This window comes from Carassius carassius, chromosome 38 (genome assembly GCF_963082965.1).
Source record: "Carassius carassius chromosome 38, fCarCar2.1, whole genome shotgun sequence".
Taxonomy (NCBI): Eukaryota; Metazoa; Chordata; class Actinopteri; order Cypriniformes; family Cyprinidae; genus Carassius; species Carassius carassius.
Genome location: NC_081792.1, coordinates 13005184 through 13032727, shown reverse-complemented (window position 1 = coordinate 13032727; position 27544 = coordinate 13005184). Strand labels below are relative to the sequence as shown.

Here is a 27544-nt window from a genome sequence, read left to right as displayed (position 1 = left end):
TATACAGCCCTGAAAGACAGCGGAGACCAGGACAACTAGAGCCCCAGAAACAGATCCCCTGTAAAGACCTTGTCTCAGAGGACCACCAGGACAAGACCACAGGAAACTTCTTCTTCTGCACAATCTGACTTTGCTGCAGCCTGGAATTGAACTACTGGTTTCGTCTGGTCAGAGGAGAACTGGCCCCCCAACTGAGCCTGGTTTCTCCCAAGGTTTTTTTCTCCATTCTGTCACCGATGGAGTTTCGGTTCCTTGCCGCTGTCGCCTCTGGCTTGCTTAGTTGGGGACACTTCATCTACAGCGATATCGTTGACTTGATTGCAAATAAATTCACAGACACTATTTAAACTGAACAGAGATGACATCACTGAATTCAATGATGAACTGCCTTTAACTATCATTTTTGCATTATTGACACAATGTTTTCCTAATGAATGTTGTTCAGTTGCTTTGACTCAATGTATTTTGTTTAAAGCGCTATATAAATAAAGGTGACTTGACTTGACTTGACTTTTGAATGTCTTCCACTTGTGAATAATCTTCCTCACTGTGGAATGATGGACTTCAAATTGTTTGGAAATGGCTATATTACTTTCCCAGATTAATGGCAACGGCAATTGCTTTTGTAAGATCATAGCTGATGTCTTTCCTCTTTGGCATTGTGTTAACACTCACATTTGTTGATGATGAGTTAATCAAATGCAATTGATTAGCAATACCTATCCCTTAAAACTTACTCTTGTTAACAGTGAAGGTGTCTTAACTTTGTCACACATGGCTTTTCAAGTTTATTTGTATAGGGCTTTTTACTATACAAATCATTGCAAAGCAATGTCTTTATTTCTGTTAAATAAATTATGACATAGTGTGAAATATCATGTATTGTTGTTCATAAGGTTTTATTTTCCTATATATATATTTAATAACTTTTTTTTATGATGTCCTGATACAGAAAACCATGCAATTCAAGGGAAAAGTGAAAGCCGTGACATTTGCCAAGTATGGTAATCCATACTCGGAATTGGTGCTTTGCATTTAACCCATCCAAGTGAGAAGTGAACACACACCCGGAGCAGTGGACAGCTATAGATCCAGCGCCCGAGGAGCAACTGGGGGTTCAGTGCCTTGCTCAAGGGCACGTCAGTCATGGGTATTGAGGGTGGAGGAGAGCGCTGTTCATTCACTCCCTCCCACCTACAACTACTGCCAGCACCAAGACTCAAACCTGCGACCTTCGGGTAACTAGTCCAAGTCTCTAACCATTAGGCCACAGCTGCCATTCAATATAGTGTTCCTAACTTTTTCACATGACTGTATATTCAGATTTTGTTAAAAATTTCAAATAAGACATTTTTAAAGTAACATTCAAGTAAATACTTTTTTTTTCACAATAGCCTCTTCAGAAAAAGGTATATGTTTATTTAAATTACATAACATTTGAAGTATTCAATTTCAAATTCAAGCATTATGAATTATATAAAAAAAATTATATTCTACAACAACCATTGATTTTGTATGTTCAAACAACACTGTTACTAGGAATATTAAAAAAAAATATTTATATACATCTTCCATAACAAAATCTTCCATATACAACCCCCCCCCCTGTACCTCATTAAATCAGATAAGTTACTTAAAAAATTAGAAATTAAAGGAACAGGATTCATTCTTCAGACAAAACTTTTCACATGTGTATTTCCCATCCACATTGCATTTATACATTACTGTAGCATTTTACATAATGTACAAAATATATATGATTTACTATATTTAACCATGTAAGATCCACATAATATTGTAACATATTTTATCAAAGTTATATATCAAAAAAATATTTATATGAGCATAATGATCTATGATACTGTAAGTGCAAGTTTAATATCTCTCATTTATGGAAAGGTTTGTTCATTAGTGTTAAGACATAGTATAGAAAAAAGTTTGCTCATGCTCATTTACAATATCTTCAGGTTTTTAATATGCTATTAGTTCTCATCAGCCCTGTAAACATGATTGCCTAGGACAAGTTCATTCTTGTCTTCCACATCCCTTTCTTTAAATTATCCTACTACATTAGTTTAAGAACATTAAATTTCGACCCTTTCAAAGTGCTTTCTGGAACCTCCAGATCCATTGCATGTATTTGCAGATGTCTCATGGTCTTTCTGGTTTTAAGATCAGATCTTTCTGGCTTGCTCTCTGAGGGGCCCAGCTTCGGAAGTTTAAATTTACTTGAAGGTGCGTCAGTGTCAATATTTGGAGTGTTAAAATCAAGATTGTTTTTTTTTAAATTTGGTCCTGTAATTTTACCTTTTAAGAAATCAACATTCATGTCTGGGACTGTAATATCTGGCTTATGGCCTCTGATGTTGATGTCTGGTGAATCAAAGTCTGCCTTAAATTCTGGAGCTGACAGATCCATGTTAGGGGTGTTCAGATCATAGTCCGGTGTCTTGATTTTGGATCCTGAGAAACCAACATCAGGCATCTTGAGGGTGGGCATTTTCTGTTTTCCAGATGGTATATCCATGTCTGGAAATGCAAGGCTGGTTTTTGCACCCTTGAAATCAGCATTAGGTCCATGAGTGTCAATAACAGGACTATTCATACCTGCATTTAATTTGGGAGTTGATGCATTTGGATTAAGGTCAGGCTGATCAATGTCAGCATCCATGTTCATATGTGGTCCTTTCAAACCTGACTGACCAAAACTGGGCATCTTTAGCTTTGGCATATTCAATTTACCTGATGGGGCCTTAACATCAATATCAGGTGTTTTAATATCTAGGTTTGGGCCTTTTACATCAGTTTGAGGCAGAGTCAGATCCATATCTGGGGTATCAACTACTTTCTTTATTTTTGTGCTTTTAAGATTCAGCATTGGAGATTTTACTTTAAGATCAGGTCCTTCTGCTTTGCTACCTGAGAAGCCAGTATTTGGCAGCTTAAATTTACTTGAAGGTGCCTTTATGTCGAGGTCAGGTGCATCCAAGTCAAGATTGGGTTTCTTGAAATTTGGTCCTTTAAAGGTACCTCTAGGAATATCGACATTCATGTCTGGGCCTGTGATATCTGGCTTATGACCTCTGATGTTTATGTCTTGTGAATCAAAGTCTGCCTTAAACTGGGGAGCTGACAGATCCATTTCAGGGGTTTTCAGATCACAGTCAGGCATCTTTATTTTTGGCCCCGAGACATCAAACTTAGGCATCTTTAAATTGGGCATTTTAATTTTTCCAGAAGGCTTTTCAAAGTCTGGAAGAGTAATGTCTGTTCTTGGACCTTTAATATCAACATTAGGCCCATGTACATCAAAATCAGGACTATTTATCCCTGCATTTAGTTTTGGAGCTGATGCTCTAAGCTTAAGGTCAGGCTGATCAATGTCAGCGTCCATGTTCATATGTGGCCCTTTCAAACCTGACAGGCCAAAACTGGGCATCTTTAACTTTGGCATATTCAATTTACCTGAAGGGCCATTAACATCATCATCAAGTGATTTGAAATCTAGGTTTGAGCCTTTTAAATAATTTTGAGGTAGAGTCAGATCCATGTCTGGGGTATTGATTCCTCCCTTCATTTTGGGGCTGCTGAGATTCATTTTAGGAGATTTTACTTTAAGATCTGGGCCTTTTGGATTACTACCTGAAAACCCAAATTTTGGCATCTTCAGTTTACCAGAAGGAGCATTGATGTCGAGGTCAGTTGCATTCATGTCAAGATTGGGTGTCTTTAAGTGTGGTCCTTTAAATTTACCTTCAGGGAAATCAAGATTAATATCTGGACCTATGATATCTGGCTTATGACCTTTAATGTTGATGTCTGGGGAATCAAAGTCAGCATTAAACTTTGGAGCTGACAGATCCATTTTTGGGGTCTTTAAATCATAGTCCGGTGTCTTTATTTTTGGTCCCGAGACACCAAACTTAGGCATCTTGAAAGTGGGCATTTTCATGTTTCCAGAAGGCTTTTCAATGTCTGTAAGTGTAAGGTCTGTTCTTGGGCCCTTAAGATCAACATTAGGTCCATGTAGATCAAAATCAGGACTATTTATCCTTGCATTTAGTTTTGGAGCTGATGCTCTCAGATTAAGGTCAGGCTGATCAGTGTCAGCATCCATGTTCATATGTGGTCCTTTCAAACCTGACTGACCAAAACTGGGCATATTTAGTTTTGGCATATTAAATTTACCTGATGGGGCCTTAACATCAATATCTGGTGTTTTGATATCTAGGTTTGGGCCTTTTACATCAGTTTGAGGCAGAGTCAGATCCATATCTGGTGTATTAATTCCTCCCTTTATTTTCAGGCTTTTGAGATTCAGGTCTGGGGAATCAAAGTCTGCCTTAAACTTTGGAGCTGACAGATTCATTTCAGGGGTCTTCAGATCATAGTCAGGTGTCTTTAGTTTTGGTCCTGAGACACCAAACTTAGGCATCTTTAAATTGGGCATTTTAAATTTTCCAGAAGGCTTGTCCATGTCTGGAAGAGTAAGGTCTGTTTTCGGACCTTTAAGATCAACATTAGGTCCATGTACATCAAAATCAGGACTATTTATCCCTGCATTTAGTTTTGGAGCTGATGCTCTCAGATTAAGGTCAGGCTGATCAATGACTGCATCCACATTCATTCTGGGCCCTTTCAAACCTGACGGACCAAAACTGGGCATCTTTAGCTTTGGCATATTCAATTTACCTGAAGGGCCATTAAAATCAATATCAGGTGATTTGATATCTAGATTCGGGCCTTTCAAATCAGTTCGAGGCAAAGTAAGATCCATATCTGGGGTATCGATTCCTCCCTTTATTTTGGGGCTTTTGAGATTCAGGTCTTGAGATTTGATTTTAAGATCTGGAGCTTTTGGCCTGCTACCTGAGAAGCCAAATTTTGGCAGCTTCAGTTTACCTGAAGGGGAATTGATGTCGAGGTCAGGGGCATTTATGTCAGTATTGGGTGTCTTTAAGTTTGGTCCTTTAAATGTACTTTTAGGGAATTTAAGATTCATGTCTGGGCCTGTGATATCTGGCTTATGTCCTTTAATATTAAGGTCCGGGGAATCATAGTCTGCCTTAAATTTTGGACCTGACAGATCCATTTCAGGTGCCCTCAAATCATAATCAGGTGTCTTTATTTTTGGTCCCGATACACCAAATTTAGGCATCTTTAAATTGGGCATTTTAAATTTTCCAGAAGGCCTGTCCATGTCTGGAAGAGTAAGGTCTGTCTTTGGACCTTTAAGATCAACATTAGGTCCATGTACATCAAAATCAGGACTATTTATCCCTGCATTCAGTTTGGGAGCTGATGCTCTCAGATTAAGATCAGGCTGATCAATGTCTGCATCCACATTCATATGTGGTCCTTTCAAACCTGACAGACCAAAACTGGGCATCTTTAGATTTGGCATATTCAATTTACCTGAAGGGCCATTAACATCAATATCAGGTGATTTGATATCTAGGTTTGGGCCTTTTAAATCAGTTTGAGGCAGAGTCAGATCCATATCTGGGGTATCGATTCCTCCCTTTATTTTGGGGCTTTTGAGACTCAGGTCCGGGGAATTAAAAGCACCCTTAAACTTTGGAGCTGACAGGTCCAGTTCAGGAGTCTTTAAATCATAGTCAGGCGTCTTTAGTTTTGGTCCTGAGGCACCAAACTTAGGCATCTTTAAAGTGGGCATTTTAAATTTTCTAGAGGGTTTGTCAATGTCTGGAAGTTTAAGGTCTGTTCTTGGGCCTTTAAAATCAACATTAGGTCCATGTACATCAAAATCAGGATTATTTATCCCTGCATTTAGTTTTGGAGCTGATGCTCTCAGATTAAGGTCAGGCTGATCAATGTCAGCATCCATGTTCATATGTGGTCCTTTCAAACCTTGCATGCCAAAACTAGGCATCTTAAACTTTGGCATATTAAATTTGCCAGAAGGGCCTTTGACATCAATATCAGGTTTTTTAAAATCTATGTTTGGGCCTTTTAAATCATTTTGAGGCAGAGTCAGATCCATATCTGGGGTATTAATTCCTCCCTTTATTTTGGGGCTTTTGAGACTCAGGTCTGGGGAATTAAAATCACTCTTTAACTTTGGAGTTGACAGATCCATTTCAGGGGTCCTTAAATCATAGTCAGGAGTCTTTAGTTTTGGTCCTGAGGCACCAAACTTAGGCATCTTTAAAGTGGGCATTTTAAATTTTCCAGAAGGCTTGTCAATGTCTGGAATTTTAAGGTCTGTTCTCGGGCCTTTAAGATCAACATTAGGTCCATGCAAATCAATATCAGGACTATTTATCCTTGAATTTAGTTTAGGAGTTGATGCACTCAGATTAAGGTCAGGCTGATCAGTGTCAGCATCCACATTCATATGTGGTCCTTTCAAACCTGACATGCCAAAACTAGGCATCTTAAACTTTGGCATATTAAATTTGCCAGAAGGGCCTTTGACATCAATATCAGGTGATTTGATATCTAGGTTTGGGCCTTTTAAGTCAGTTTGAGGCAGAGTCAGATCAATATCTGGGGTATTAATTCCTCCCTTTATTTTGGGGCTTTTGAGATTCAGGTCTGGGGAATCAAAGTTTGCCTTAAACTTTGGAGCTGACAGATCCATTTCAGGGGTCTTTAAATCATAGTCAGGTGTCTTTAGTTTTGGTCCTGAGACACCAAACTTAGGCATCTTTAAATTGGGCATTTTAAAATTTCCAGAAGGCTTTTCAATGTCTCGAAGCGTAAGGTCTGTCTTTGGACCTTTAAGATCAACATTAGGTCCATGTAGATCAAAATTAGGACTATTTATCCCTGCATTTAGTTTTGGGGCTGATGCTCTCAGATTAAGGTCGGGCTGATCAATGTCAGCATCCATGTTCATATGTGGTCCTTTCAAACCTGACAGGCCAAAACGGGGCATCTTAAACTTTGGCATATTCAATTTACCAGAAGGCCCATTCATATCAACCTCAGGTGACTTGGTATCTAAGTTTGGGCTTTTTGAATCTGTTTGAGGCAGAGTCAAATCCATGTCTGGGGTATCTATTCCTCCCTTAACCTTGGGGTTTGTGAGATTCAGCTTTGGAGATTTGATTTTAAGATCAGGTCCTTTTGGCTTGCTACTTGAGAGACCAAATTTTGGCAGCTTCAATTTAGCTGAAGGGGAATTTATGTTGAGATCAGGTGTATTCACATCAAAATCAGGTTTCTTGAAATTTGGTCCTTTCATTTTTACTTTTGGGAAATCAACATTCATGTCAGGTGCTGTGAGACCTGGATTATCACCTCTGATGTTGATGTCTGGGGAATCAAAGTCTGCCTTAAACTTTGGAGCTGACAGATCCATTTTAGGAGTCTTCAGATCATAATCGTGTGTCTTTATTTTTGGTGCTGAGAGACCAAAATCTGGCATCTTGAAAGTGGGCATTTTCATTTTTCCAGAAGGCATGTCCATGTCTGGGAGTGTAAGGTCTGTTTTCGGACCTTTAAGATCAACATTAGGACCATTTACGTCAATATCCGGACTATTTATCCCAGCATTTAGTTTTGGAGCTGATGCTCTCAGATTAAGGTCGGGCTCATCAATGTCAGCATCCACATTCATATGTGGTCCTTTCAAACCTGACGCACCAAAACTGGGCATCTTTAGCTTTGGCATATTAAATTTACCTGATGGGGCCTTAACATCAATATCTGGTGTTTTGATATCTAGATTTGGGCCTTTTAAGTCAGTTTGAGGCAGAGTCAAATCCATATCTGGGGTATCGATTCCTCCCTTTATTTTGGGGCTTTTGAGATTCAGGTCTGGAGATTTTATTTTAAGGTCAGGTCCTTCTGGCATGTTACCAGAGAAGCCAAATCTTGGCATCTTCAGGTTACGAGGAGGAACATTTATGTCGAGGTCAGGTGCATCCAAGTCAAGACTGGGTTCCTTAAAATTTGGTCCTTTAAATGTCCCTTCAGGAATATTCACATCCATGTCAGGTGCTGTAATATCTGGCTTATGACCTCTGATGTTGATGTCTGGTGAATCAAAGCCTGCCTTAAACTTGGGAGCAGACAGATTAATTTCAGGGGATTTTGGATTATAGTCAAGCGTTTTTATTTTCGGTCCTAACAGGCCAAAATCAGGGGAGCTGAGAGTGGGTGCTTTCAGTTTTCCAGATGACATGTACATGTCTGGAAGGTCTGTTTTTAGATCTTTGAAGTCAGCCTTTGGTCCATCAGTTTGTATATTAGAACCATTGAGACCTAGAGCTACTTCAGGGGATGATGATGCCAATTTTGACCCCTTCACGCTTCCACCGTAACTGATGTCAGTATTCTTGTTTCTAGAGAGGCTAAACCTTGGCATTTTAAATTTTGGCTTTTTCACATTAACTGATGGTACTTCCATGTCCATATCAGAAGAATTAAGCACTGCTTTTGGACCTTTAAAATGTCCTTTTGTGAGGTGCATTCCCGGAGATCCTTGGGTGTCTAGCAGAGTAAGACTTGAATCTGGTGGAATCACTTGAATCACTGCCCCATTGTGTATGCCATGTCTGTTTTCCTCTACAGCTTTATTTCCTTTCATGTGTTTCTTGACTTTAGCATTGAAGAGCTTGTCATATGAATCTTTCCACACCTGTTGAAACATTTGAATCATTACAAATTAATTTGTTTGGGAGTTTTATGATTCAGGGTTGAAAAACAACTGTGAATGTGATGTACTCAGACCTCATTAGGAGCTTTGATATCCAGACTTTCCAAGCTCTTGCTGGATTTCAAACCATGCTTCATTAACTGCTTGTCATTATCAATTAACTTCAAAATGTCCACAGCTTCATTCTTCTTTTGTTCTTTCCTCTTCAGGTCAAACAGACCACTAGCACCCACAATTTCTTCATCTGAAATTAAAATGTAATGTGAATTGTAGTCTATTATAAACACTTTTCCTCATATTTTCACCATATCAAAGTTCATGGCAAAAGCCATTTTCTCCAAAGTAAAAGTTTTCTGTAACAGAATCAAATCAATTAATATACAAAGATATGCAAAAAATATTCTTATTCAAATGTCATGAAAGTGCACCTTCTTTAAAGTGCATGTCTGTGTATTCCAAACCATCTACAGAGTCATTGTCATCTTCAAGCAGCAGGCTGTCAGACAGGCTTCTACGAAGAAGAGCCTGCAAATTAGATAATATCATGGTGTATTATTATTATTGTCATATTTCATGAAATTAAATGGATGCATAGAATAAAATAATAAATAAAAAACAACGAAACATTTTTGCTGAGAAACATATACTTCCAACTGCATTAATATTTAATCATTAATTAATTTAACATTTATTCCTAATAATGACATACACATAGACTTTAGAAATATCTGATAGATCACACAAACAAATATAGTTCAGATATAGATTGAATATAAAAAAGGACAACATACCATTTCACCAAGCATCCAAAACTCAAACCTGTTGATGCAAATGAAATGATTCAGCAGCAAGACACCCAAAATTCAGTGTTAGTTATTCTTCTTGACAGATGTAATTGTTAATGGTTGGTTAAAATGCAATGATAGACCTGAACTTGTGAACTATGAACAAATTGGGTCAATCATTGAATAAAAACTGTAATTGCCTCAGAGTGAAGCAAGACTGAGCAGACAGCACTAACTTAATTAAAATTCTGCAATTCTGCTAATGGCACACAGACGAAACTGTGAGGTATTCAAGGAATTGTTCAGGGATAGTGTAACAAGAAGTCGTTAGGAACAGGTTAGGCCAGACGAAGGGAACTGTGAACAGACATTGACTTTTAACAACATCCTCCATATTAAACATGCTTAGGTCCGCCCACAATCATCTGTAAGGGCACATATTTTGATAATCTGTTCATCTGTTTAATTAAAATGATCTGTCTCATTTCATTGAAACGGATTTAAAAAACATCCAGTAACTTTTATCTACAGTAGCCTATATGGATCTATTTAACATGCACAAAACCAATTTATTAACCTGTATATTTACAATAAAAACAAATGAAAGGTATAGGACCTGAAACATGCATCAAAATTTTTTGATTTAGAAAACATGACCAAAAAAATAATAATAATGTTAATGTACTAAATGTACTCATTCACAATTTTAAATGTCTTGTAACCATCACTGTGCAATACTTTAATATTTACAACTTAAGTGCAATTTGTAATATGAATACATTCAACGTCTCTTGAATTACATTAAAAATACAATGAAATCAGCATAACCTGTGTGAGCGCTGCATAGTCATTCATAACAAATACAGATGAACACCTGCGCTTGCTAGACACCGGACTTTACTTTTAATACCATACGGGCTGTTTCACGCAACATAGCACAGTTCAAAGTACTGTTGTAAATTTGCACAAGAATGAAACGGCTTACCTTGTATCCTATGAGCTTTTAAATCCTTGTTCAATAAAAGCAGTGATAACGTGCCATGCTGAAGAGTTTTCACTTGATGTGACTGTGTTTAACTCGGTTCTCTTCTCACTGTTTATGGAATTCTCACTGTGGCAGGTGATACACTTGAAGAGTGGATCGACTGGTTTAACCAGGCCAAACAGATACCTCATATAGCTTCAGCATCACTGCATGTTCTGCACTGGAAGCAGAGTGACATAACAATAACAAACCTCTCCCTAATTCTAGATTTATGGGAGGAAATCGAAAGGAATGTAAAAAAAAAAAAAAACAAAAAAAAAAAAGATTAAACTATGCACACATGTACTCCCACATGACTCGAGTTGAGAAACGGGCACCTGTACAAGGCGTAGTCATTCTCCCCCAGGTTGTTCCAGAGTGCTCACTGAAACCAGTCATGCATTGTGAATTCTTGGGAAAGAGAGAAAGCATTCAAACAACATGAATAAATATTAGAACAGTTGACTCTAACACCTTAGTTTGCAGGAATGAGAGAATATATATATATATATATTTAGCTGCTCCAATAGGGGAAAAGTACTTTGAGCAGATCCTCCTCAAGACAAATTAAATGGGTCATATGACATAAATGTATCTATGGAAAAAAACACATTATATTCCATGTACTGTACATTATTGTTTCTCCTCTATGCCCCGCCTTTCTGAAACACATCCATTTTCACAAAGCTCATCTGTCTGAAAAGCAAGGTGTGTTCTGATTGGCCAGCAATCCAGTGCATTGTGATTGGCCGAATACCTCAAGCATGTGATGGAAATGTTACGCACCTTAACATACTATGATCCGTGTGTCCCAGGGTGAAGAGACAAAAACAACAAATGCTACCCTACACTGCTCAAAACTCACGTTTGAATCATCAGTGGCAAATTCTTTACATATGAAAATGTACTTACAGACCGTGAGTCAGAAATGCAACTGTCATTGCAAAGTTGAAACTGTCCCACTTTATAGAAACAGACATCAGCATTGTAGGCTACTCTCAAAGGAAACCGTCCTTGTGCTCCATAAAATGCACTTCACAATTTTGAATATTTGGGTTGAACTGTTCTGGGACAGTGTTGTAGATACAACTTAACCACTGATTTCTAGTTTTGTCCTCTTTTGGAAGACCAGACAAAGTAGATTCGCTTTCACAACGAAACACACAGCTTCTCCACAACATTGCGCCGGCAGCGGCAACTGTGAGAATAAAAGTTGCGCCTTCTTTCTTTGCGTGAACATTTGGGTGGCGTTATACAAATCTTCCCACATCATGTCGTAGACATGTGAGGGCGTGTTTGACTGTTAACTTTTATAAAGAATATCTCTATTTGGATTTGAGCCTTTAATCTTTGCAACTTTACAGATCTTCTTCATGCATCATATGACCCCTTTAATCAGTAAAAAAAAAAAATGAAATCTGGAAACAGACCAATAATTGCAAACAAAAAAATACAAAATATTTACTTCTAAAACACATTTTTATCCATACAAATGTGACCGTTTATAAAACAACAAACAATTTTTCCTGAGTTTGACATTGTTCTTCATGATATAAACTGCAGGTATTTGCACATATGCAGTGGCCAAGCATAGGACTCCAACTACATTCTCAGCTGAAAGTACATTATTTTAAACTCAATCTTCCCCTCCACGCAAGAGTTTCTGGAAAACAGAGTCTTCTCTTTGGCACAGAGCAGCAGGGCTGTCAAACTCCACCACCTTCCCAGCATGCATCACCAGCACTCTGTCAGAGTCCATGATCGTATTCAGTCTGTGGGATAAGGAAGACTCGTTGGGTTTGCATGGGAACACAGATGTTCTTGACAGGTGTTTAAACTAAACAACATGCTATGTAAATTTACAAAAAGTAGATGTAGAAGAAAAAAATGGTCTCTTCTAGGTTTTGTTTCTTTGAGTGGTGTGGTGTCAATCAGACAGCAAGACACCCAAAAACTAAATTAAAGGGATATACCTGTGGGCGATGGTAAGCACAGTTTTATCCTTGAATTTTTCTCTGATAGTTTTCTGTAGAAGCATGTCAGTCTGATGATCCACGCTTGCAGTGGCCTCGTCAATGCATAAAATCTATTAGAGCAAAAATTAATAAAGCACATAGTTAAGATAAGAATAACAGATACTTGTTTGACGCTGTTTATGTTCTACTTTAGTTTTATACATTAGCTTCTGTGAGCAGAGCACGGGCAAGACACAGCAGCTGCCTCTGGCCCACAGACAGAGACTTTCCTCTCTCTCCAACCTCTGAATCCAGGCCACCTGTAATGGGAGACAGAGAAGAAAAAAAATCAATTCATATAAAAACAAAGTATTTTCTCATGTCCTAGATAAATCATTTTAAGTAAGATGAATTTGAATTGAACAAGCTGAACACGATCAAAAGTGATGGACTCTTACCGATCCTCTGTACTACATCTCCCAGGTGGCATTGCTCAAGAGCATCTAGCAAACTGAAGTCTGGATGACGTCCATGAGGATCAAGGTTCTCTCGCACGGAGCTGGAGAAGAGGAAGGGATCCTGAGGGATGATGGCCAGCTTGGATCTATGGAGGGCCACACAAATTCTTATTAGATGCAGAGACCATATTAAACACATTGAAACCACACTGAAACATCTGGAAATTATATCTGGAAGAAGTTTCAGGAATGTTCATTTCAGTTATTTTTCCAAACCGAAAACAAATGCTCGTTAACCGATTACCTACCGCTAACCGAAAAATTATGTTAAACTAGAATTAAATAAAAAAATGATTACATTTGTTACATAAATTTTACATGCACAAAAAGCAGCATAAACAGTAGGGGTGTTAAAATTAATCGTTGCATTGATACATCGCAATGCGGATGTGGACGATTCTGCATCGATGCAGTAATAGACCTTAATCGATTATAGCCTATGACGTCATTCGCATATACACGTTTCAGTCATGCGAGTTTAAAATGGCGGAAGGAGGCAAAACACATACGCGAATATTAAAAAATGCACCTACACATTTTAAATCTGAGATCTGGGCACATTTTGGTTTTCATAAACGAATTGGTAGGCACGACGAGCTGGACAGGACACATGCGGTGTGTAAAACCTGTCAAGCTGAAATAAAAAATGTTGGGAATACGACTAACTTAAGAAATCATGTTAGACGTTTTCACCCTGAGATGCTGACGGCAGCTGGCCCAAAGGCCGACACAGCTCAGCCAACGATAGTTCAAACAATATCAACTCTGCCCCACAACTCGGAGAAAGGGAAGAAAATAACCAGATCAGATCTGTATTTATTAGTTCTAAATGCTCTGTTGTCTGTTGTGTGCAGACTTAAATTTAGTTGAATGTTTGCTACATTCAGGAAGTGCCCAGTGCTGTTATTTTATATTTATTTGATTTTATGTTGTATATTAGAGCTGTGCAGAAAGTTTTAGTTTTGAAGACTGTACTATTTATTATGGGTTATAAATTAAGTACATTTTTATACATTTGTTAACATTTAAATACTTTTTGAAGTAGTACACTGCACTTTAAATGCATTTAGTACTTGACAGTTATATGTGCCTTTAGTATTTATTTACAAGTGTTCACTTAATACTAGTGTTCATTTACTAGTGTATTTACTCTGTTCAGACTTAAGCTTTATTTGAAGCAGATAAAATAAAAAGGGAGTTCAAATATCTAACTGCCTGTAGACTATTTACTGATGAAAATGTAGCAATGTGCAGGATTATTGAAAACCGAGGTTGCAAACAATGCATAGTGATGCATCGTGAAATCGAATTGAATCGAATCGTTGACATGATAATCGTAATCGAATTGAATCGTGAAACCAGTGCCAATTCACACCCCTAATAAACAGAATATGAGAATTCAGGTGGTCACATCATGCACCTGCAGCGCTTCTGTAAACGATGAAAACATAAGGCTATATACATATATAAGAAATAAATAGGCCTATAAGTTACATTTATTTTTACTTAATTAATAAATTAACACAATGATGGAAAAAACTGTTCAATATAATAAAGCATATAGCCTAGCAATGTTTATAGTGTTTATAAGGTTTCTGGTCCGTCATTTTTCTTAAGTCTCTTATGCTCACCAAAGTTGCATTTAATTGATTAAAAATACAATAAAACAATAATATTTTGAAATATTATTACAATTTAAGAAGAGCAGTTTTATATTCTAATAAATTTTAAAATGTAATTTATTGCTTTGATGGTAAAGCTGAATTTTCAGCATCATTACTCCAGTCTTCAGTGTCACATGATCCAGAAATCATATTAATATGCTGATTTGTTGCTCGAAAAAAAGACTGACTATTAAAAGAACAGCATTAATTTGAAATAGATATGTTCTGTAATGTTATAAACACCTTTACTGTCACTTTTGATAAATTGAATGCATCCTCCTTGTTGAAAAATAATAATACAAAAATCTTACTGATAATCCAAACCATTACATTTTAGTGTAATCTCTCTAACAAAATAGCAAGGCATCAAAAAGTGACTTAACCCTCACCGCAAGTTACTAAGCCTGACCGAGCTGATGTCAACTCCATCCAGCAGGATTTGACCCTGGTTCAGCTCCACCATACGGAACAGGGCAAGGAACAATGAGGATTTCCCGGAGCCTGTACGCCCCACAATGCCCACCCTCTCTCCAGGTAATACCTCCAGGTGGACCCCATCAAGAGCATTGGGCAAGCCTGGTCGGTATGCCAATACAGCACCTATAAACTCAACTCTGCCCTTTTCAGGCCAGGAATCTGGAACCTGTAGATGGAGAGTTTCATGATAAGGTTGTGTGTTGCATATTAAGGACACTATGCATGATACATAAAGGGTCTCACAACCTGGGCTTTGCTAAAGAACTACAGGCAGTCTTTGAAATTGTGAAATGAATGAATGAATGAATGAATGAATGAATATTTAAAAGACAATTAAATAAAAATAAAAAAATACATTTTGTTTTTTAAAATTTTAATTAAAATATTTATGAAAAGAAAACGGTAAATATACTTCACTCCAACACTTTAAACACTTCAGTCTGATCTTATAAACAAAACTGTGCAATTCTATTTTTTTCTCTCTATATACAGTATTTAAAGGAATCATGACCAGGGTTGCCAGGTTTTCACAGCAAAACCCACCCCATTGCAACTCAAAACCCAAACCTAGTCCAATCACATTTTGAGGGGATCCCCAGGTAAAACTTGTATTTCGGGTGAGGTAAAATACATATTTTTGGAGGGGTTCCCCTGGTAAGATTTTCATTTTAGGGGCTAAATATCATGTTATTTGGGTCGCTTCCACCCGCAGCAACAGTGTTAAAGTAGCCCAATTTTGTGGGAAAACCGCGGACTTGGCAACACTGATCATGACATGTTTTTTTTTGGTTCTGTTATGAAACTTATTATTATACGTTTTTTTGGATGAAAAACTTAAAAAAAAAAAAGTGATACATGACCTTTTCCACCCTGTTTCTCATCCTTCTCAATTTAAAAAATGTTTTCACCCTCTGGCCATCCAAGAAATAGAAGAGTTTGTTTCTTCATCAGAAAAGATTTGGAGAAATGTATCATTATATTACTCATTATATTCCTTTGCAGTGAATGGGTGCTGTCAGAATGAGAGTCCAAACAGCAGCTTTATGCTTCACAAGTCATTAACTGATGGACTGGAGTGGTGTGGATTACTTGTAGACTTGTAATATTTGAACTCTCATTCTGACGGCACCCATTCACTGCAGAGGATCCATTGTTGAGCAAGTGATGTAATGCTAAATTTCTCCAAATCTGTTCTGATAAAGAAACAAATGCCTCTACATCTAGAAAAGCCTGAGGGTAAGTACATTTTCACCAACTATTCCTTTAAAATAACCTAACAAACATGTTGTGAAACATAAATAACACTTAATCCTGATTCAGTTTTTGGGGTAAATATCGCTCCTCTAACCTCAGTGCTGGCTTGTTGAGGCTCCTGCGGGATGTTGGTGGAGTACTCCTCTGTACGCTCAATGCTCACCAACTGCATCTCTGTCTGCGCAAAGCTGAAAATAAGGCCTGAAAGCAGGTTGGTGATGGAGAGCGCATAGGACAGAGACAGACCTACCAGACCTGACAGAAAAGAGAAGAAAAAGATTTGTTTCAAGAGGTATTTCAGTCACTTTAAACTATTTTAAAGGCCTTATGGCTGAACTAGACAATGATCTTTTAAAACTGGACAGTGCAGTTGAGTTGAGTTCCCTAAACGTCCCATCAGAAACCAAAACTCCAATAGAATTTAAACTCTTATCTCACAAAGAGGTTAACCTGGGTCGACGGATTTGAGCTGATGCTGGATCACAGCGATCACACTGATGCCGGTTACTACAGTGACACCAATCATCTGCAACCGGATGTCCAGCCACTGCATGGCAGCGTTACTATTGAAGAGACAGCGTTGATTCTGTTCCAGGCGCCTCTCATTCTCCTCCTCAAACCTGCTCTCAAAAACAGTTTTATTCAGGATTACAATCAGTGTCAGGCCATTAGCAAACCTCAAAACCTAAAACAATAAACGAAAAATGGTCACTGTCAGTTAAATGTCCAAGACATGTTTCACCTCAAAGTCAAATGAGAGAAAAAAAAAGACAAATTACAGAAGAAAATTGCATTAAGAAGAAGAAGAAGAAAAAGTTCCTCCAAATTCAAAAAGAAAATCTCATTCTCATTACTGTTATAATACAGTTAATTTGTTGGTAATATAGAAAAGTCCCGTTTAAACATAACAGATATTTTTATTTTAAAATGGTAACATTATGCTGAAAAATAAAACATGATCAATAATTTATAATAAGTCAGGAAAATAACGTCACAATTCAACAAAAAAAGCCTCATTTTTTTTTTGCAAAATATTTTGTTTTTCCTTTACTGTCAAACACGACCCAGACATTTATTTAAACAAAACGTTACTTCTGAATCAACGTAAATTAAATGATTTGAGCAGAAGTACAGCTAGTTTTCAGACCTGGCGGTGTGTCCACTGGCCCGCACTGTGGAAAGGCCACTGAGTGTTTCTGAGAAGTGTGAATAAACTGGAGAGAGTGTGAGGCTACACAGACGTTTCAGCTCACGGGACGAGTGGCGGTAAAAACACTGAGTTTGGAAGTAGAGCACCCCCAGAGGAAGCAAAGGAAGTAGCACCCAAGGCATCCCATAGCTCATGACGATCAGCATCCCGAGCAGTCCAAACACATTGGCCAGGAGAATGTTTAAGACAAAGGGCAGAGAGTCGTCCACACTGTAAATATCTGAGGAAAACCGATTCAGGATGCGACCCAAGGGTGTAGTGTCAAAAAACGTCATTGTGGCCTAGAATGGAAGAAGCATATAAATAAAGTTGTGTGTGCTTACAAAATCTACATCTTATTATTTCAGTTTAGCAATGACTTTTAGCCATCTTGGCTGAAGGTGATGGTTAGCTTTCGCTCAGAGAAAAGCAGTGCTATGGAAGATTACCTTCAGCACACTGGACAGCAGTCTCTTATGAACGACTGTAGCAGCACAGATTGCTCCATAAGCAAAGAGAAAGGCTCGAGCGGCTGTAAAGACTGTGTTTGCTGCTGCAAGAGATCCATACACGGTCATGTAAAACTTCAGCTCAGAGCTCATATTCCCAGAAGTCTCTGAACCTCTTTCAGGTGTGTGAAACCTGTTAAGAGTGAAGGAGTATATGGAGAAAATCCAATCAAGACATAACACTGACCTAAAAGTGAATGATCAAAAAAGTGAATTAAATACAACTTTTGACATAGATGTAAGTGAGACATCCAGACTCCAATGTTATTTTCAGGTCAGAGTTAAAATATCAAATAAAAGCAATATTTCTGAGAAGAAAAACATGACATTGTAGTATGCTTTGGAAAATATATAAGTATTTACATTAGGTTTATACTTATGCCTATTTAAAGGTGAAATCATTTTTTTTTACTTTATAGTCAAGCTTTGAACACTTAGATTCATCACGGATGCATTCAACTGATGAAAAGTGATGTTAAAGACATTAATAATGTTACAGAAAATGTCTATTTCAAATAAATGCTGTTCTTTTGTACTTTCTATTCATTCTCAAATCCAGCAAAACAAAAAGGTCTCATGGTTTCCATAAAAATGTTAAACAACTGTTTTCAACAACAGGAAATGTTTCTTGGGCAGCCAATCAGCACATCAGAATGATTTCCGATGGATCATGTGACACTGAAGACTGAAGTAATGGAACATTAGAAAAACTATTAAATTAGAAAGCCTTATGCTCTTTAAAAAAACCACACACACTTTTGAACAGTAGTGTAAATAAGTTATTTAATGAAATGTCTAACTCACGTAAGTCTCTCAGGAGAGAGAAGGGTCATCATCAAGACTGAATCGGCTGACAAGGACACCAGCTGAGTCATATTGTCTTTCATATGGGAAATCCAATGAGAGAGCCACCAATCGGACACATTTTTGGAGGCTGTGTAAGGCAAATCAAAGTAGATATTGCAGTGAAGTGATTGTCTTACAGTAATATTTCATAATACATACAGCTGAGCTGAGGTGTTACTACCTTGCATTAGGAAAAGAGAGAGCAGAACAGCCAAAGCCATGCATCCACCCACTGCTCTCCAATAGGAACGGTACACAGCCCAGGACAGCTTGCCCATTTGCTTCTGCTCCTCCCCAAACATCTTCAGCTCTGCGTCTAGCTCCGGCTCACTGGCCTCCTCTTCCTCTTTGCCTATAGCATCTGAGAAAGAAGGTTTGTTTGCATAAGCTCAAGTGCACTAAGAAAAACAGATATTGTTCGCTCGCTCATTTAAAAAGCATCAGTACCTTTCTCCTTAGCATTGCTGTTGTTCTTGTAGTCTTTAGGGGCTTTTACCAAAGAAAGGACTTCCTTTGGCATCCCTGTTTTTACGATCCTCCCATTGTCCATCAGAACCACCACATCTGCCTTATCCACAAACTCTATCCGATGTGTGCAAAGAACTCTGGTCTTGTTCTTGAGAATCCCCAAGATGCATTTCTCCATGAGGTGATGGGCAACATCAGCATCCACAGCTGCTAAAGGATCATCTAGCAAGTAGATTTCCTTATCCTAAAATATGACGAGAGAGAATGTACCAGGAAATCCACACATCATGCTTCTGCCCAAATGTTTTAGAGCAGCAATCAAATCAAACACACTGCACCATATAAACAGCTCGGGCCAAAGCGAGGCGGCTTTTCTGTCCTCCGCTCAGAGTGACACCATTCTCTCCAACCTCTGTCTGATCGCCACCAGGCAAGATCTAAATCAAAATAGTACAAATGAGTGTCAGCTGTAGCTTTCCAAAGATTTTACACAAGGAATCCATGTACAAATCTGCACTCATAATAAGGATATGCACCCACATTAAGGTCATCAGCAAGGGCACAGGCCTCAATCACAGCTTGATAGAACATGCTGTCAAAGTCTCTGCCAAAAACAATGTTGTCCTGTACTGTTGCATGCTGGATCCACGGCTCCTGGACGGCTAGTCCAAATCCCTGCTCTCTTTCCCGAACAAATATTTCACCTCCACACCTACAGGAGACAAAACCACAAAATCATGAAGAAAGTAAAGTATTTAACATTACACATTTAAAGGTGAAGTACAGCACCAAATGAAACTGGAAAAATAATGAGGGTTTTAAATATCAACATACATAAATATTTATACATCAAAAAATTGAATAAAAAATAAACACCACAATTCAAATATTTGGGATTCTTTTAAGAAACTGATACTTTTATTCATCAAGGATGCATTCCTTTGATCAAAAGTAAGTAAGGACATTTATAACGCTACAAAAGCTTTATATTTCAAATAAACTGATCTTCTGAACATTCTATTCAGCAGTTATTATTAATTCTGGATTCTACATAAAAATAAAAAATTAAGCAGCATAACTGTTTTCAGAAATGTTTCGCAAATCAGCATTTCACAGTGATTTCTGAAGGATCATGTGACACTGATGCCTGGAGTAATGATGCTGGAGCTTCATCACAAAGATACAAATTAATTTTTTTATATTTTAAAATACAAAACAGCTGTTTTAGATCATCATAAATGTTTTTACTGTAGAAAATCTTACAGACCCCAAACGTTTTAAACATTAATGTATGTATTTCTCCTTAAAATTGCCTTAAAATTGCCTTTCAAGAGTAACATGATAAACATAACATATATCTTAACATGATATATTTCATTATTCGTTTCATTATGTATCAGTACCTGCTAAGCTCTCCTGTTATGGCGGCCAACAGGGAACTTTTCCCACAACCAACCTTTCCCACCACAGCCACCAGAGAGCCCTGGAGCCAGAAAGCTTTTCGTTATTCAAAAGAGCAACAGAATATTAGAGGACAAATGTGAAAACTAGTTTTGAAAGGACACAAATATATCTATAGTAATCAGGGTGAAACAACTGATCTTCAGCTGGACCAACTAAAGCACAAATGAATGGCTAACTGCTCCTGCTGCAGCACACACACCCTTTTAACGCTGAGATTAAGTGCATGCAGATAAAAGCTGCATGGTGGAGACCCATCCTCTGTCTTGTCATCAGGTACATGGTCAGAATCATGTTCCTCTGACTGCTTCCAGGAGAAACTCGCCCGGTTCATCTCTACAGCAGACAGAGGGTCCTCAGGACACACTGCACAAAAATTATGACAGATATGAAATGCACTAATTAAATGTACTAATCTGTGTTTAGTTTTTTTTTGCACACCATTAATTTAAGAATCTGCCATGCATAAAAAGGCATCGGTCATACAGGAGTTTCATTTACCATCAGATTCATTTCATAACTGTGTTTAAATGACAAGTAATAAGAAAACAAAAACACTAACCTCTCCAGGCAAACCCCCTGAACCTCGGTAATTTATTTGAAGCATTTCCTGACATTTTAAGTTATTTTATTCAAGTTATTTTATTTTGCATTTGCACGTTACACTTTTTTTGATTTCAGTGAAAATTAAGTTTTATTTCATAATTGATTTTTCATTTTTATGATTTAATTAATTACTTTTCATCAACAGAAACTCTTAATTATAAGAGTGTTCTTAATTATAAAGGTTTTGTTTAAAGCAACAGTTTCGCATTTGCTGAAAATTTACTTACCCTCAGGCTTTTCTAGATGTAGAGGAGTTTATTTCTTCATCAGAAAAGATGTGGCGAAATGTAGCATTGCATCACTTGCTCACCATTGGATCCTCTGCAGTGAATGGGTGCCGTCAGAATGAGAGTTTAGATTAAAGTTCAAGTTAAAACACCTTAATGATAGACAAACACGAAGCTTTTCACTTCACAAAACATTAACTGATGGACTGGAGTCATGTGGATAACTGTTGTCTGTATAGTCTCACATTCTGACGGCACCCATTTACTGCAGAGGAGCCAATGGTGAGCAAGTGATGCAATGCTACATTTCGCCAAATCTTTTCTGATGAACAAACAAACTCATCCACATCTTGGACAGCCTAAGGCTAAGAACATTTTCAGCAAATATTTATTTCTGAATGAACTATTCCTACAAGTGTGGGCTATCTTGAAAAAGTGTGGGCAGGTACCTTGACTGTAATAGACGCTGAGGTCCTGATCCTGCATTGTGAGGAAGCGCTGAATACGGTCCAGAGATACTTTAGCTTCTAGGGTTCCATTCAGCACCCAGGGGAAGGCATTGAGAGGCAGGATGAGCATCCCCACCAGAGCCAGAGTACTAAACACCTGCCAAACAACATATTACTTGCAGGGGATGTGTAGAACATTATTTAGCCATTCGATAATATTTGAAATATTTACAGACCGCGCTTCACTGTTCCCTGTTAAAGAAACAGTCTTTGAGACCTGGAATATTCCTTTAAAGTGGCCTACACACCTTTGCAGCGGTGAGACTGTTTCCCATCAGGACGTATGTGATGAAAGTGAGGATAGAGATGACCACGGGCAGAGCAGCCCAGGTGTACACACACACAGCATCCAGGTACTTCAAGAGTTTCAGGTGATGCAGCTCTTTTTTACGGGCCTCCGCAATCTTTTGAGTGAAGTGCTCCTCCCAATTATAGTACTTCAGGACACGGATCCCAAAGAGGATCTCGGTCATTAGCTGGTGACAAAAATATATCAGACGTTTAATTACCAACTGGAAGCTACACTATCGTTCAAAAGTTTGGGGTAGGTACAAATTTTTAATGCTTTTGAAAGAAAAACACGTTTGAATAAAAGTACAGTAAAAACACTGAATATTATATAAAAATAACATTATTACAATCTAAAATAACTGGTTTTTTTTTAATAATATGTTGATTTAAGAAACATTTCTTATTATAATCGATGTTGAAAACTTGAAAACATGTACTATATGAAAGCTTAAAATGTTTGTAGAAACTATATATGTTTTCAGGATTTCAAAACAACAGCATCTTTTGTAACGTTATAAACATATTTGCTCTCACTTTTGATCAATATAATGCATCCTTACTGAATAAAAGTATTTATTTGTCTCTCTTCTAAAAAAAAAACAAAATCTTACCGACCCCAAATGTTTTAAACAATATTGCATTTACTTAAAGATTTATTAACAGCAAATGACAACATTACAGATCACTTAATTAACATATGCAAAACAGTCACACCTTCACTCTTCCGTCCTTGTGTAGCAGCATATGTCTATTGTTTTCCAGAATTTGGGAGGCCAGGACTTTGTTCAAAGGCACGAGCAGCACGGCCACACACACGCCACCCAAAAAGGCCACGCCCACCTGTAGGTAAAGCAGGTAAAGTGCGAGGACGAACTGGAAGGGAAGACTCCAGACCTCATGGAAGCTGTTAAAGAAATTCACCACCCGGTCCGTGTCGGTGCTCATGAAGTTGACCACCTCGCCCATGTTAAAGCGAGCCAGAGCGGATGCACTCACTTTTAGGGCTTTGCTGTAGATGGTGGAAATTACAGCAGCCCGAGCCTCCAGCGCAACCTTTGATACTTCATAAACAAAGACGTTCTTCAGCAAGGCGGCAAGGAAGGTACTAGCAAAGAGCCCCACAGCACACCACACACCCTTACTCAGTGGTGCCCCATCTGTCTCCATGAAACTCACTAATTCACCGAGAAGCAGGGGTCCTGCAAAGGCTAGCATGCTGGCTGCTAACTTCAACACACCTAGAAGGTAGTAGCGTAGACCAAAGGCCTTATGCAGCACCTGCAGGAGCTTGACATCATGCTGTGCTCCGCCTACACACATCCTCTCCGGCTCGGCCTCGCTCCAAGAGTGGTCCTGCAGGTTTCCTCTCAGGAGCCGGTCCTGTCTTTCAGGTCTTTCCAAACCCTTTGGATGGAGGCATTTCTGCCAGCACTGGGAGAAGCGGAGAGTGACTGCTTTGGTACGTAGACGATGTGGCAGCTGGAAGACGTCACATGGCCTCTCCAGCTCTCCACGCTTACCTCGTCTGAGCAAAGGGTTCAGCCACAGGTAGAGGAGTCTGGACAGCCAGCTGCATCCATCCTCGGCTACAGTCACCCCTCCGTCGGGCTCAAAGGAGACAATTAATGGAGCTACATCGTCTGCATTACAGGACAGAAGATCTCTTTGAGTTCTGTAACAGGGAAAGATATAACCCAGCAGGTAGACCAGCACCAGAGCAGCTCTGGTTACCGTCAGAGCTAGACGAACAACCTGCAGAGGCCGTGAGACTCCAAGGTGACTGATTTCTTGGATGTAAGATGTGAGGATGAAAGCTAGATTAGGGATTGAGAGCATGAGCAGCACAGGAAGCAAAGCAGGACCTCGAGTTCTTCTGTACATTGATCTTTGTAACGCCAAAACGGCTCCAAAATGAACCAACCAGGCCAGGACACCACATCCATCAGCTAAGATGTCCAGATATATGTCCGGGGCATGGAGCTCAAAAACCAGGACCAAGTCTACAATAAACAAGAGAGCCATCAGCAAGGTCGATGTGGCCCTGAAGCTCCAGCCAATGGGAAGGGAGGATACAATATGGGTAAGCCTGTGGGTAATAAAACAAGGATTATATATAAAAAAAGAAAAAGATCATTTGAAAATGTGTTTGGCATTAAGATAATAAACATAATAAAAGTCAACATGAAATGCAACTCATTTGAAATCCATATTATGATGTAAAAACGGCATCACTTGATTTTATCGAACTGAATACAAAAAGTGATTTAAAAAAGGTTTATTGTCACTGAGAATCAGTGTGACCACTTGAACCCATTGGGATATCATTTCGGGGGAATCTTTCCCATTTATGTGGGTTCCTAATGAAATGACTACTTTTTGCTAACTAACTAAATTGCGTTGAACTACAAAAACAGTATTTATAAACTAAGAATGTGTATTATGAATGTTAACAGGGTCCATTTTGATTCTGTTGATTTGACCTGTGATTTTCACACAGACACTACCATTCAAAAGTTTGAGGTGGGTCAGATTTATTTTTGTTTTTTAATAAGTCTCTTTTGCTCACCATGGCAACATTTATTTAATCAAAACTCGAGTAAAAACAGTAAAATTATTAATTTAAAATAAAATATTTTACAGTTAAATGTATTCCTTCGATGCAAAGCTGAATTTTTAGCATCATTACAGTCCGTTACAGTCAATCAGCATATATATGAATGATCATACAGTCACACGATCCTTCAGAAATCATTATAATATGCTGGTTTGCTGTTCAAGAAACATTTCTGAATATTATCATCAATGTTGAAAACAGTTGTGCTGTTTAAGATTTTAATGTAAACCATGATGCATTTTTACAATTTTTTAAATTCTTTGATTAATGCAATGTTCAGAAGTAGTTTTATTGGTATAATAATGTACTATAATGTTTTGTGGGTTACATGGTTTTATGTACTGATGGTCACTTATGATCAAATTCATCCTTCCTAAGTAAATGAATGAAATTGTATTTCAGCATATGCTTTCTGAGTGGACTTCTTCTAATAGCTTTACACTCACCTGGGTGCACTAATGTAACATGCACTAGTGATGGCGATGACAGCATGTGACAGAGATCCCAACAGAAGCTGGTTGGCACAGGGGCTGATGGTGCCATTCTGCCACACAGGGAAGGGACTGTCCACATTAGTGTGACAGAGCTCCGATATGAACTCAGCTGCTCCAAACACACCCGTGTTTCCCCCCATGGCCTTCTGAAGAGCACTGAAGGATGAAAAAAGTTTGGATGTCAAACAAACAATGAGTGTGTACCTAGTGAGCAGCCCACCTAGACAGCACTTTTGAGCAACATAGGCAGGTTTTAAGACACTGTCAATGTCACGTCAGTCAGAATATGTTCTAATTCTCCTGTTTCAGCAGACAGCAGCGCATTTAAGTCTTCATTGAAAGCTCACTTTGCAACCTCATACTTAGTAGGAAGTTTTTGCTAACTTATCTGGTGTAAAGTATTGAAATGTCTGCTCCCTACCTGTGATTAACCGGCAAAGTTGTTATTCTCCAGGCATCTTGCACGTCAGCGCGGAGCGTGAAGCGTGACACTTCGAGAGCGCGTGAGTGTCACTCCCCTTCAAAATAAAAGTCAGGTTCGTATTTCGTAAAAACAACACACTGTAAAGCTGAACCAAGAATACAAAATGTGTGTAAAGGTTGTTGTTTGGCACAAAAAAAGGTTGAAAATGTGGACCAATAATACAGAATATCATTCACAGGAGAAAGCTTACAAACATGTATAGTGTACATAGTGTTACAATATCAGAGTAAAACACATCGCACTAAAATAATGCAAAAAAAAAGAATATATATATATATATATATATACACTCCCTATGTACATAATACATTAATAAATACATAATTACCATAATATGACTGAAACCAAAGCCATTTTATGTATATCAAATTTTAGGATTTAATTTTAAGAACCGAAATGCCCTTCCATGTTTCCACTCTTTTTTTAACAAAAAAATTGCATGACTTTTCCAGTAATTTGTGAACTGGATACAGATTATTACAACCCGAATTCCGGAAAAGTTGGGACGTTAAATTTTAATAAAATGAAAACTAAAGGAATTTCAAATCACATGAGCCAATATTTTATTCACAATAGAACATAGATAACGTAGCAAATGTTTAAACTGAGAAATTTTACACTTTTATCCACTTAATTAGCTCATTTAAAATTTAATGCCTGCTACAGGTCTCAAAAAAGTTGGCACGGGGGCAACAAATGACTAAAAAAGCAAGCAGTTTTGAAAAGATTCAGCTGGGAGAACATCTAGTGATTAATTAAGTTAATTGATATCAGGTCTGTAACATGATTAGCTATAAAAGCTTTGTAGCTATAAAAGCTTTGTCTTAGCAAAGCAGTCTCTCAGAAGTAAAGATGGGCAGAGGCTCTCCAATCTGTGAAAGACTGCGTAAAAAAAATTGTGGAAAACTTTAAAAACAATGTTCCTCAACGTCAAATTGCAAAGGCTTTGCAAATCTCATCATGTACAGTGCATAACATCATCAAAAGATTCAGAGAAACTGGAGAAATCTCTGTGCGTAAGGGACAAGGCCGGAGACCTTTATTGGATGCCCGTGGTCTTCGGGCTCTCAGACGACACTGCATCACTCATCGGCATGATTGTGTCAATGACATTACTAAATGGGCCCAGGAATACTTTCAGAAACCACTGTCGGTAAACACAATCCGCCGTGCCATCAACAGATGCCAACTAAAGCTCTATCATGCAAAAAGGAAGCCATATGTGAACATGGTCCAGAAGCGCCGTCGTGTCCTGTGGGCCAAGGCTCATTTAAAATGGACTATTTCAAAGTGGAATAGTGTTTTATGGTCAGACGAGTCCAAATTTGACATTCTTGTTGGAAATCACGGACGCCGTGTCCTCCGGGCTAAAGAGGAGGGAGACCTTCCAGCATGTTATCAGCGTTCAGTTCAAAAGCCAGCATCTCTGATGGTATGGGGGTGCATAAGTGCATACGGTATGGGCAGCTTGCATGTTTTGGAAGGCTCTGTGAATGCTGAAAGGTGTATAAAGGTTTTAGAGCAACATATGCTTCCCTCCAAA

The 27544-nt window shown here is 38.3% G+C and overlaps 1 protein-coding gene and 1 long non-coding RNA gene across 2 annotated transcripts; both read right to left on the bottom strand.

The window, feature by feature from the left end:
• Window positions 1-9426: 9426 nt before the first annotated feature.
• Window positions 9427-10928, bottom strand: LOC132119370 (uncharacterized). The gene is made up of 3 exons (XR_009426150.1): window positions 10774-10928; window positions 10397-10611; window positions 9427-9445 (listed from the first exon to the last, which is right to left on the bottom strand). It is a non-coding gene; the product is annotated as an uncharacterized LOC132119370 (long non-coding RNA).
• Window positions 10929-11895: 967 nt separating this feature from the next.
• Window positions 11896-26036, bottom strand: abcc10 (ATP-binding cassette, sub-family C (CFTR/MRP), member 10). The gene is made up of 21 exons (XM_059529214.1): window positions 25939-26036; window positions 25470-25673; window positions 23124-24495; window positions 22367-22594; window positions 22059-22215; window positions 20979-21142; window positions 20719-20798; window positions 19856-20027; window positions 19654-19752; window positions 19295-19559; window positions 19029-19208; window positions 18806-18935; window positions 17942-18134; window positions 17451-17794; window positions 16754-16923; window positions 16398-16558; window positions 14962-15215; window positions 12849-12994; window positions 12613-12710; window positions 12409-12521; window positions 11896-12207 (listed from the first exon to the last, which is right to left on the bottom strand). Exons 2-21 carry the CDS (start codon window positions 25655-25657, stop codon window positions 12072-12074), a joined length of 4650 nt encoding a protein of 1549 aa, XP_059385197.1. The 5' UTR covers window positions 25658-25673; window positions 25939-26036; the 3' UTR covers window positions 11896-12071.
• Between the last annotated feature and the right edge of the window lie 1508 nt (window positions 26037-27544).